Source organism: Globicephala melas, chromosome 18, assembly GCF_963455315.2.
Source record: "Globicephala melas chromosome 18, mGloMel1.2, whole genome shotgun sequence".
Lineage (NCBI taxonomy): Eukaryota > Metazoa > Chordata > Mammalia > Artiodactyla > Delphinidae > Globicephala > Globicephala melas.
Window position 1 is genome coordinate 895380 of NC_083331.1, and position 13312 is coordinate 908691.

Here is a 13312-nt window from a genome sequence, read left to right on the forward strand (position 1 = left end):
TGATGGAAGTTAAAGGTTGAAGGCATAATATGTGATCAGTTGGAGTAAAACTAAGCTAATGGGCCTATATAGGGAATAACGCTGCGGGCAGTTAGCGCCAGAATACAGCTTACTGCCAACACCAAATCAAACAGCGGTTCTTTAGAACATACCAGACTCCAGAATGCAAGACTGGAAATCAAGACCTCCTTACATTCTTACTACAGCTTGAGAAGGGAAGCGTGAGAAGAAGGGTTACTGTTGAATCTTAGAAGAGGGGGGAAGAGGGGGATGCTGGGATGTTTCCTGTTCTTACAGTATTTCAGGAGCAGAAACAGTAGACTACCTTATGGTCTGGTTATAACTATGGGAACATAGGAAGGTACCAGGATACTCACTGGTCATAATTTCTCCTAGGCACAGTACAAAGCCTCTGTGAAAGTTAATTTCTTTGTAAATACCACTTTTCACAATAGTTTGTTTTCGAATTATGCATGATATCTCATTATCATCAGCAAATATCTAACTTACAGAACACAATGCCCTTGAGGTACTTTTAACCCAGGTGAGGCCAAGAATTTGAGCATTTTAGAAAAAGATAATAATATTATATAGTATATGTTAAGTGCTTAACAGTCCATAATCAAGAGATAGTATAGTAATTAAGTTGAAGGAATAATTATTGAGAACAAGAAAGGTCAAGAAAGGCTTAACGAAAGGAGGTATACTTGGATTGCTTACTAAAGTGAAGACAAGCGAAGGGGTAACATTCCCGACAAAGGGAGCACTGTGAGAAAAGTCCGGGAAATACTGTGATCTGATCAGAGAACTAGGAGTAAAAGGATTTAGTTCAAATGGGGTTATATTGAGGAGTGGTTAGAAATAAGGTGGGATCACATTCATTAGAATGGCTATAATCAAATATGGACAATAATTAGTGTTGAGGAAGATGTAGAGAAATTGGAATCCTCATACGTTGGGGATATAAAATGGCCCAGACACTTTGGAAAATAATTAGGTTGCTTTTTTTAAAAGTTCAACACAAATTTACCATATGACCAATTCCATTCCTAGGTATATACCCAAGAGAAATGAAAACATGTGTTATCACAAAGTATTGTACATGAATGTTTATAGCAGCATTATTCATAATAGCCAAAAAGTAGAAGCCATCCAAATGTCCATCAAGTAGTCAATGGATAAATAAAATGTGGTATAGCCATACAATAGAATACTATTCAGCAATAAAAAAGGAATGAAGTACTCTTATATGCTGTAATATGGAGGAACCTCAAAAAGGTTATGCTAATTGAATGAAGCCAGACACAAAATATCACATATTGTAACTCCATTTATGTACAATGTCTAGAAAGGCAAATCCAGAGAGCCAGAATGTAAATTAGTGTTTGCCTGGGGCTAGAGGTGGGATCGAGGAATGACTGCAGGTGGGCACAGGTTCTTTTTGGGGTGATGGAAATGACAAAGTAGGAATGTGGTTTTGGTTCCACAACTGTGTTAATATAGCAATAATTATTGAATCATACACTTAAAATAAGTGAATTTTATGATGTGTAAAGTAAACATCAATATAGCTTTAACAAAACAAAACAAAAAAGAAGTAAAGTGGGAAAGAAAAGAAGGAAATTATTTGTGGAATGTCTTGATTGCCATACTAGGGAGTTCAGACCTTTAAAGCAAATCCATGTTTATTTTTCTCTAGGATTAAAATTATGCAGAACATTGGAGTTACATTTATTAAAACTGGGCAGTATTCAGATGCCATTAATTCATTTGAGCACATAATGAGTGTGGCACCAAACCTGAAGGCAGGCTTCAACCTAATTCTTAGTTACTTTGCTGTTGGAGATCGAGAAAAAATGAAGAAGGCATTCCAAAAGCTGATTGCTGTTCCATTAGAAACTGATGAAGATGGTAAATACATTTCACCAAATGTGAGTATGAGGAAGACTGTTACATAGCCAGCTCCTAATTACCTGTGCTTTTCTGTCTCCAGAAATGAGAAAGTTGGAGTGGATGACATTTCAGGTTTCTCCCAGCCCTGTATTAATGTGTTTTATCATTTTCATTTGTTATTTAAATTAGGTCGACACCAGGGCTATTGAAATAGGGCTAGAGATTGTGGTTAAAACAGACTGCACAATTTTAGTCAAAAAAACAAAAAGGAGAATCTTAGGAAAAATTGTCATTCTTTAATGTTATTTTATATGGAGTCGTACCCTGTGCACTTGCCTGTGTTGATACATCACAATGTATAGTAATGTCAGTTTCATAAATTGAACCTAATAGGTCTTCCTGATAGGGTGTAAGGGTGTCGCAGCATAGTGGCTGGCCCCACTACTCAGTACTTAACTCTCCTTGTTCCTCTATATTTAAAATAGCACTAATTAGAACAACCTACCATGTAGGGTTGTAAGGATTAAATGAGGTAATGCATGTGAAATGCTTAAAATAGTACCTGGAACATAGCAAGTGCTGGGTAGATGTTAACTATTATATATAACTTCCATATTGAGAAAAAGTCATATATGTTGTGAAAGAAATCATCTATGTTTTCAATAGGAAGTAGCAATATGGATCATACTAAGTAATTGATGATCATTAAAGCATTTATATTTGAGTTAAGAATTTATAATATCACACATTTGTACTAACAACCACAGCTTCTGTGTACTTGGCCCTATTCTTTCCAGCCTGACCTTGTATCAGCTGCTAGAATCTATGTTAGTTCGGTGGAGAATGTGATAGGTAATCAGAAGTAAGAAGAAAAAGTTTACATAAGGGAAAATAGTTTAGAAAGATTAATATATTCTCCATTTTATACAGCTAGCCTAGGGGTGAGGTTGATTAGAAATCTAGTTCTTGATTCTTACTTCTGAATCACTCATTTTTTTCCCCCAGGATGACCCACATACTAATTTAGTGATTGAAGCTATAAAAAATGATCATCTAAGGCAAATGGAACGTGAAAGGTAATATTTTGGGCACTTCATGATTAAAACTTAATAATGTAGTCTTAACTTCTGTAAGAGTTGAATGTGCATTCTGATTATTTCTTTCAAAACTTGTTGTATTCAGTATATTTCTTGAATAGTGCTGTCGTTTCACCATTTCTATACTCCACCAGATTCTTTTTTCTCCTTCAATATAATCTCAGTCCTCATGCTAATCCCAATTATTATTACTCAGTTACTCTTACTATTTCTCTGTAATTTGCTTTCCCTCTGCCTCTGGTGCAATATTAGAACTTTGTTCATATTACCTTTGTTCAAAAATTTATATCTCTCTGTATTTTTATCATGCCCCCCAAATAAATTTCAACTCCCAAAGACAAAATTATTTATTTCATTTTTTCCTTTCTCTGATATGGTACCTAGTCTCTGTCAAGTATGGCTTGTACCTTCTAATATTTATTGAATATGCAACAGGTATCTTAGAAGTTATATCACATCACAGAGGGCTCTTAGTTTGTTTTTTTTTAATTGTGATAAAATACACATAACATAAAATTTATCTTAACCAAGATATGTAATTCTTCATTTCAAAGGTAGTGGTAGGTGCATTCACATTGATCTGTAGCCAGTCTCCAGAACTCTTTTTATCTTCCAAACTGCAGCTCTGTACCCACTAAACAACTCCCATCCCCCTCCCCCAGCCCCTGGCAGCCACCACTCTGCTTTCTGTCTATGAATGTGACCTGCTCTAGGGACCTCATGGAAGTGGAATCACGGTACTGTCTGTCTGTGACTCACTTTTCATCCACGGTGTAGCCGGTGACAGGATTTCCTTCCTTTTTAAGGCTGAATAATATTCCATTGTGTGGATGGAGGGCCCTTAATCTTTAGGATTTAGTTTAACAGTAAAAATTAAACTTACACTTCTGAGTACAAATTAAAACCCCAGAAATTGTATGTACAACAAAATGAGAAGAAAGGTAGAGACAAGAGGGCAAATCATCAAGGGACCCGGGGGCTTGAGGAACAGCATGGCAGTGATTCCCCTCACATTGCTCAGACTTGGAGCTGAAGAAGCTGGCAGTCAGAGAGCCAGGGGCTGCATTTTTAAAAAAGGCTCTAAGAAAAGCCAGAGGACAAGGTAAGGGGTAGGCTAGCAAGACAGAAAACTTTCAGACAGATGCACAGAAAAGAGCTGTGGTCCCATCCCCACACATGCCAGCAACAGCCAACTCCCAGGGCTGTAAGGAGACACTCAGTACCCCAGCAGACCAAGTAGGGAGCAGGACTTTAACCCCCAAGGCCCTCATGGAGCCCTGCCACTCTGACTCTGTGGTGTAGTGGACAGCACATGGGGAGCCTGGAACTCCACCCTACCCAGCAGTAACAGGGCGCTCTTGACCCTCCCTCCTGCCTGGTGTCAGAGGGGCAGTGGGGAATCAGGGCCTCAGTCATCACTCAGCCATAACAAGACCACCCCACCATGGTGTCAGTAGGGACCGGGGGATGCAGGGACTCCCATCCCACCCAGCAGAAGCAAGGACCTCTTCCCACGTAGGTGTCAAAGCAGGCTGTGCGGGGAATATGGGCTTCTCCCCTTATCTGGCTTGTGATGCGGTGGTGTCTCTTCTTTCCCTGCTGCAGTGGTGTCAGGAAAGACAGCTAAAACAGAAGATTTAAATAAAATTCAGTCTTTTTTTTCTACGTCACTTTTCTTTTTTTCACAATAAAATACAAAAGCATTCAGCTCTTTAAAGTACATCACTTGGGGCTTCCCTGGTGGCGCAACGGTTAAGAATCCACCTGCCAATGCAGGGGACACGGGTTCGAGCTCTGGTCCGGGAAGATCCCACATGCCGCGGAGCAACTAAGCCCGTGCACCACGACTACTGAGCCTGCACTCTAGAGCACGCGAGCCACAATTACTGAGCCCACGTGTGCCACAGCTACTGAAGCTCGTGCACCTGGAGCCTGTGCTCCGCCACAAGAGAAGCCACTGCAGTGAGAAGCCTGCGCACCACAACTAAGAGTAGCCCCCGCTCGCCACAACTAGAGAAAGCCCACATGCACGCGCAGCAACGAAGACCCAATGCAGCCAAAAATAAAATAAATAATTTTTAAAAATAAATAACAAAATAAAAATACATCACTTGCCCAAATCTTCAGAATCAGGGTGAAAGTAGTATTGAAGAGCCTGAATGAACATTATTTTATTTTTACTTTTTTATTGAAATGTAGTTGATTTACTATATATATATTTATTTTAGATTCTTTTCCATAGGTTATTACAAGATACTGAGTATAGTTCTCTGTGCTATGCAGTAGGTTCTTGTTGGTGCGCGGGCTTCCCATTGGTGATTGCTTCTCTTGTTGCGGAGCACGGGCTCTAGGCACGTGGGCTTCAGTAGTTGTGGCATGCAGGCTCAGTAGTTGTGGCTCACGGGCTCTAGAGCCCAGGCTCAGTAGTTGTGGCGCACGGACTTAGTTGATCCACGGCATGTGGGATCTTCCCGGACCGGGGATTGAACCGGTGTCCCCTGCATTGGCAGGTGGATTCTTAACTGCTGCACCACCAGGGAAGTCCCGGTTATCTATTTTATATATAGTATTGTGTATATTTTAATCCCAAACTCCTAGTTTATCACCCCCCCTTCCCCTTTGGTAACCATAAGTTTATTTTCTATGCCTGTGAGTCTGTTTCTGTTTTGTAAGTAAGTTCATTTGTATCATTTTTTTAGATTCCATGTAGAAGTAATATTGTATGATATTTGTCTTTGTCTGACTTACTTCACTTAGTATGATCATCTCTAGGTCCACCCACGTTGCTGCAAATGGCATTATTTCATTCTTTTTTTATGGCTGAGTAATATTCCATTGTGTATATATACCACATCTTCTAAAATTCAGTCTCATAATGTAAAAATGTCCAAGCTTCTTTTTGGCTGTGCCGTGGCTTGCAGGGGGTCTCAATTCCCTGACCAGGGATTGAACCTGGGCCACGGCAGTGAAAGCCTGGAATCCTAACCACTGGACCACCAGGGAATGTCCAAGTTTTGATCAAAAATCACTCGTCATACCAAGAACCAGGAATATCTCAAACAGTGAAAAAAGATAGTCCATAGATGCCAACACTGAGATGACAGAGATGTTAGAATTATCTGACAAATTTTAAAGCAATCATGATAAAAATGCTTCAACAAGCAATTATGAACACACTTAAAACAAATGACAGAATAGCCTCAGAAAAGAAATAGAGTCTCAGCAAAGAAACGATATAAAGAAAAACCAAATGGAAATTTTAGAACCGAAGAATATAACAGCTGAAATGGAAAGCTCGGTGGAGGGACTCAACAGGAGAATGAAGGGGAGCCAGGAGAGATTTGGTGACTGGAAGAGAAAATGGAAATTATCCAATCTGAACAAATAGAGAAAATAGACCAAAAACCAAAACAACCAGAGCCTCAGGGATCTCTGGGACTATTACAGAAGAACCAACATTTGTGTCATCAAATCTGGGAAGGAGAGATGAAGGGGATTAGGCTAAAGAAATAATAGCTGATAACTTCCTAAATTTGGCAAGGAAAATAAACTTACAGTACAAGGAGCTGAAGAAATCCCAAGGAGGATAAACCCAAGAAAATCCATGTCATGATATATCATGATTAAACTTCTGAAAATTAAAAACACGAAGTCTTTTTTTCTTAAAATATTTATTTTATTTATTTGGCTGTGCCAGGACTTAGTTGTGGCATGCAGAATCTTCTATCTTCTTTGAGGCTCGCCAGCTCCTTAGTTGTGGCATGCGAACTCTCAGTTGCGGCATGTGGGATCTAGTTCCCTGAGCAGGGATTGAACCCAGGCCCCCTGCCTTGGGAGTGTGGAGTCTCAAACTCTGGGCCAAAAGGGAAGTCCCTAAAATCACAAAGTCTTGTAAGGAGGCAGAGAAAACAACCCATAAGGGAAAAGCAATTAGAATGACAATGGGAAAGTCTTAAATCAATAACCTAAGCTCCCAGCTTAAGAACCTAGAAAAAGTATAAAATAATTAAGCTGTAAGGATGTATTGTACAGCACAGGGAATATAGCCAATATTTTGTAACTATAAATGGAATATAACCTTTAAAATTGTGAATCACTATGTTGTACACCTGAAACTTATAAGTTTCAGGGATTTTATATATATAAATATTTTTCAAGTATTATATATTTTATATATATATAATGTACATCAACTATACCTCAATTAAAAAATAAAGAACCTAGAAAAAGAAGAGCAAAGTCAACCCAAAAGAAGCAGAAGGAAAGAAATAATAAAAGAACAGAAATCATTGGCACTGAAGAGAGAAACAATACAGAACATCAGTGAAACAGCTGATTCTTTGAATAGATCAGTAAAGTTAACAAACTTCTAACAAGACTGATGAAGGTGAAAGAGAGAAGACCCAAAATACTAGTATTAGGAACAAAATAGTAGCTATCACTACAGACCCTGCATACATCAGAAAGATATTAAGGAAATACTACAGACAACCCTGTACACATAAATTTGAAACTTAGACAAAATGGGCCACTTTCTTAAAAAACACAAACTACCACAACTCAGTTAATATGAAATAGATCGTTTGAATAGCCCTTTGAATGTTAAGGAAATTGAATTTATAAGGCAAATCTCCAGGCCTATATGGTTTTAGTAGAGAATTCTAGAAAATGTTTAAAGAATAAACATCATTTCTATACAGTCTCTTCCAGAAAATAGTTCATTTTATGAACTAGTATTACTCTGATACCAAAATAAAACAGAAGAGACAGAAAACTACAGAAAAATATCTTATGACTATAGATTAAAAGTTCTCAAGAAAATATTTGCAAACCAACAATACTAACACAATAGGAAAAGAATTATGTACCATGACTAATTTGGATTTATCCCAAGGCTACAAGAATGGTTTACCATCTAAAATTCAATTAATATGATACAGGATATCAGTAGAACAAAGGACAAAAGCCACGTGATCATCTCAGTAAACCAAAAAAAAAAAAAAAAAGGGAAAACTGGGGGGGAACAAAATCCAAAATCCATATTGGATTTTGTTTAACAAACAAACAAAAAGAACTTCAACAAAAGCTAGGAGTAGAAAGGAGGTTGCTCCATCTGATAAAGGACATCTATGAAAACCCCACAGTTTCGCATTATAATACTTAATGGTGAAAGACAGAAAGAAAAGTAAAAGACTTATCCAGATTGGAGAGAAGTAAAACTTACCTCTGAAGATCACATGATCTTGTATATAGAAGGTCCTAAGGAATGCACTAAAAAAATTTACCACTGATAAACGAGTTCAGCAAGGTTCCAGAGTAAAAGATAAACATGCAAGAATCAACAGAATACTAGAGAAGTGTGGTACACAGTGCTAGTGAGCTATCTGAAAATGAAATCAACAATTACATTTAACAGTAGCATAAAAAATAATTTATTAGGAATAAATTTAACAAATGAAATGCAAAACTTGTACTCTGAGAATTGTAAAACATCATTGGAAGAAATGCTCAATAAGTGGAAAGAGATCACATGTTTATGGATAGGCACTTAGTATTGCTAAGATGGCCATGCCCCCCAGATTACAGATTCAGTGTAACCCCTATCAGAATCCCAGTAGTGTTTTTGCAGAAAGTGACAAGGTGATCCTAAACTTCATATGGAAATGTAAGGAGTCCAGAACAGCCAAAACAGTGTTGAGAAAGAATAGAAGAGTTCGAGGACTCAAGCTACAAGGCGACACTAATTAAGACAGTGTGATAATACTTTATGTTAGAAGCATAAAGACATACATAAAAGGCAATGGGATGGAATTGAGAGTCCAGAAATAAACTCTTCCGTTTATAGTCAGTAAAACTGTCAGGACAATTCCATGGGGAAAGGATAGTCTTCAGCAAATGGTGCTGGAACGATTGAATATGCTCATGCAAAAGAATGAAGTTGGACTTCTCTCTCACACCATACAGAAAAATTACTTCAAAATGGATCATAGGGCTTCCCTGGTGGCGCAGTGGTTGGGAGTCCGCCTGCCGATGCAGGGGACGTGGGTTCGTGCCCCGGTCCAGGAAGATCCCACATGCCGCAGAGCGGCTGGGCCCGTGAGCCATGGCCGCTGAGCCTGCGCGTCCGGACCCTGTGCTCCGCAATGGGAGAGGCCACGACAGTGAGGGGCCCGCGTACCGCAAAAAAAAAAAAGAAAAAGAAAAAAAAAAATGAATCATAGACCTAGAAGTAAGAACTAGAATTACAAAATTCTTAGGGAAAAAACATAGAAGTAAGTATTATTGACCTGTGTTGGGCGGTGGTTTCTTAGGTATGAAAAAAATAGGTAAATTGGACTTCATCAAAATTAAAGACTTTCATTCCTCAAAGTACACCATCAAGAATGTGAAAACAGGGCTTCCCTGGTGGCACAGTGGTTTGGAGTCCGCCTGCCGATGCAGGGGACACGGGTTCGTGCCCCAGTCTGGGAGGATCCCACATGCTGCGGAGTGGCTGGGTCCGTGAGCCATGGCCGCTGAGCCTGCGCGTCCAGAGCCTGTGCTCCGCGGCAGGAGAGGCCACAGCAGTGAGAGGCCCGCGTACCACCAAAAAAAAAAAAAAAAGAATGTGGAAACAACCTAATGAATGGGAGAAAATATTTGCAAGCCATGTATCCAAGAAGGGACCTACTTCTACAGTAGGTAGAAGAACTCTTCCAACTCAATAATAAAAACGCCAAAACCTAATTAAAAATATACAAAGGATATGAATAGACATTTTTTCAAAACATATTCAGATGGCAATAAGCACATGAAAAGATGCTTAACTTCAGTATTCACTAGGGACATGCAACTCAAAACCGCAGTGAGGTAGCACTTCACACCCACTAGTGTGACTGAATCAAAAAGACAGATAGTAAGTGTTGATGCAGATGTGGAGAAGTTGAAACCTTGTATGCTGATGGTGGGAATGTAAACTGGTACAGCCACTCTGGGAAAGTCTGGAAGTTCTTCTTAAACAACATATGACTCAACAATTTGTCTCCTAGATACATACCCCAAAGAAATTAGAGCATACATCCACATAATAGCATAATAAGTTATACAGGAATATTCATAGCATTATTCGTATCCAGAAAGTGGAAACAACCCAAATGTCCACAACTGATGAATGGGTAAAAAATATATGCTCCATCCATGCAATGGAATATTATTTAGCCCTAAAATGAATGAAATATTGACATATGCTACAGTACACATGAACCTTGAGGACATTGTGATAAAGTGAAAGAAGGCAGTCACAAAAGACCACATATTCTATGATTCCATTTATAAAATGAAAGGTGAAGATTAGGCAAATCTATAGAGACGTGTAGTAGTTCAGTTTTAGTATTTACCACTGTAGTGGCAGTTTTCACCCTTTCATTTCCACAGACAGTGCAGATTATGCAGCTTCAGCTGCAGAGTCCTGTGTATCTCTCTCTCCTTCATTCTTTCTCCCTCCCTTCCCCCACTTTCTTTCTTTCCTTCTTTCCTCAGAATGGATCACAGACCAAGAACTGCTGACCCCAAGGGCAGTCATGGCTTACTGATCACATTTCCCAGTCGTGGTTTTCAACCTGATTTGTAAACAGATTGCTAGCATAGCTGCCCAGACAATGTTTACACTTACATTTTAAGAAATAAATCGAAACTCTTTTTATACCATATTTCTAAATATTTTTTGTTTGTTTGATATAGGAAAGCCATGGCAGAAAAATACATCATGACAGCTGCAAAACTCATTGCTCCTGTAATTGAAACATCTTTTGCTGTAGGTTATGATTGGTAAGAGAGAAATTCAGTATAACTGGATGGACATGATGTTTTCTAGTTTATACTTTTATTGATTTAAAATTTTGTTATTAGAAAAGTAAATAATTGCAAATATTGATTTCTACTTATCAAGCAAATACTATTATATGGTAAGATTAGTATAGGCCACTCTAAAAGTTCTAACATATTTTTCTTATTGTTCATGTCATTTTGTAAATTAAGTACTAAGGCAAGTGTGCTACATTTGATATGTGGGTACATAATTGCTTTCATTGTATAAATTCCAGCCTGTGCCCTCTTCCTTTTTACTTTATCTTTTCTCATTATGTCCTTTTTCTACCTTAAATTTGTCAGTACTACTAAACTTTTTATCCTGAGCAATACCTCTCACACCTAAAAAGGCTATTGTCTGTGGATATATTTCCCAGATAGGAGTGAAGGGTTTTTAGAGCTGGAAAAATCTTAGGTCATTTTTTGGATGAGTAGTTGAATTTGTTTCTTCCACCCGGTACGAGAATCCTCTTTATAGCATCCCATGTAGGTGCCATCTATCCTCTGCTTGGATTCTTATGGTGTTCAAATCATTTGCTTTATTTCTGAACATCTCTAAGGGTTAGAAAATTCTTCATTGTATTGAATCCAACGTTGCCCTTCATGAAACTCTTTTCTATGATTTTTCGAACCAGTATAGAGTGAGTCTGTGACCTGTTCTGCGTGGTACCCTACCAGAATTTTTAAAATCCAAGATACACGTACATGGTTAGAAAACCAAGTAAGTACAGAAGAGTTACAGCTCCCGTTTTCTAATTACTTTTCATGTTTCTTCTTGGTGGAAGTAACGTATGCTTTCTTTACCATATCCTCATTACGATCCAGATTCTCACCATGGAATCCATTGTCTCCCTGGTTTAGTTTGTTCTGGAGGCTTCATATTTGGCCTATGACGTTTGTTTTTCTGGTGTCTCCAGTTACCTCTCTGTCTTCTCTTGCACTCTTTGCTTCTCTTAGGTTATTTGGAGTTCTCCCTCTCGGAACTCTCCCTGCCCCAGTCTCTGTAAGCCGTTGGTTCCCTTAGGCTGGCGTTGAATGTCATCTTGGGGTTTACCTTCATTTTTTTCCCATGTTGGATCCTCTTTCTTTTTGAACATCATCTTTATTTTTTCCTTGATTTCTTCCTGAATTAACCCCCTAAGATCTGTCTGTGCATGTCTGTAAGTGTCTAATTCTGTCCTCATTCTTGATTGATCATTTATTTGATCGGGTATAATACCCTAAGTTGTAACTTGTTTTCTCTTAGAACTCAAAAAGCATTTCTTCACTGTTAACTAGCACTGTTGCTGATTAGAATTCTGATGCTAGTCTCATCCTTGCTATTTGTAGGTGACCTGCATTTTCTTTCTGGTAATTTTTATCATTTTCTCTGTAGCTTTGTTTTGAAATTTCATAATGTGTTTAAATTTGTCTTTTTTTTTCTATTTTCTTCTTAAGCACTCAATAGACCCCTCAATTTGCAGTCTGTTTTCTTTAATTTGAGAAAATGTTATGCTATTTCTCTGCTAATTTACTTCCTTTTCCAGTTATAAATTTCTATCAATTGGATTTGGACTTCCTTGTCACTTATCTTTCTTATATTTTCCAACTTTGGTTCTGCTTTGCTTTCTCGGAGACTTCTTTGAATTTCTCATTCAACTATTCCATTTAATTGTTTTATTTTACATTTCCAAGAGCACGTTCTTTTTCTCTGGCTGTTCTTTGTCGTTGTTGAGTATGAGGGGAGGTCTGCAGGCGGAGATGGCGGTCAGTGGTTCCCGCTGCCCAGCTCAGCGCTTCGCTACCCATGCGGGATCCCCAGCCTCACGTGGAGCAGGAAGCGCCCTGCTCCGTGTCACTTTCTTACTGTAGCCTCCTTTTCCCTGCTTCATAAGCCAGCACGCTTTTCACGCTTCCAGGATGGCGCTCCTCATGGGGGCAGCAACGGGAAGCAGCGCGTGCCCGCTACTGTTCGGAGTCAGCGGCTCTGCCAGTTATTGCTGATAGTGCGGTTAGGGCTTTCTTCAAAGCTTTCTCTCTTTTCAGATAAACAGTTCCAGTTTTTTCATCCATTTCAGATACAATGTGTTTTTCTAAAACGGCTGGTTTTCTACCTGACTGGTTGCTTGCCTAGTTTATAAACAAGTTCCTTAAAATGTCCCTGTATCTGTACATGTACTCCACATATGTTTTGATCAATGTATAGTACAAGTCACTCTATCCCTTTCTGTGAACACCAAATGTTGGTTGTAACCTTAAGATCTCCTTGATTTGGGAGACAAGCATCTCACAGTAAATGAACTCTGTTCATCTTTAATTATACTGAATAGTAAATGTTGTTTTACTGTTACTAAATCTAACTTGAATTCTCTTAATGTTTACTAAATCATATACATTTAATTTTCTAATGTTTTTAGCTTTTTAAGAAGATGATTATAGTTGTGTCTTTGCAATCTAGTAGTTGGTATGTAAGTGAAATTTTAAGTATTTATAAAATG

The 13312-nt window shown here is 38.5% G+C and overlaps 1 protein-coding gene across 4 annotated transcripts in view; it reads left to right on the forward strand.

Annotated features, from left to right (window-relative positions):
• The window catches only part of IFT88 (intraflagellar transport 88), a 75599-nt gene that overhangs the window by 26056 nt on the left and 36231 nt on the right, over window positions 1–13312 (forward strand). For all 4 annotated transcript variants that reach the window (XM_060288000.2, XM_060288002.2, XM_060288003.2 and 1 more), the window contains 3 exons: window positions 1700–1931; window positions 2899–2969; window positions 10710–10796. In XM_060288000.2, coding sequence (XP_060143983.1) covers window positions 1700–1931; window positions 2899–2969; window positions 10710–10796 — 390 coding nt within the window. The remainder of the gene's footprint in view (window positions 1–1699; window positions 1932–2898; window positions 2970–10709; window positions 10797–13312) is intronic.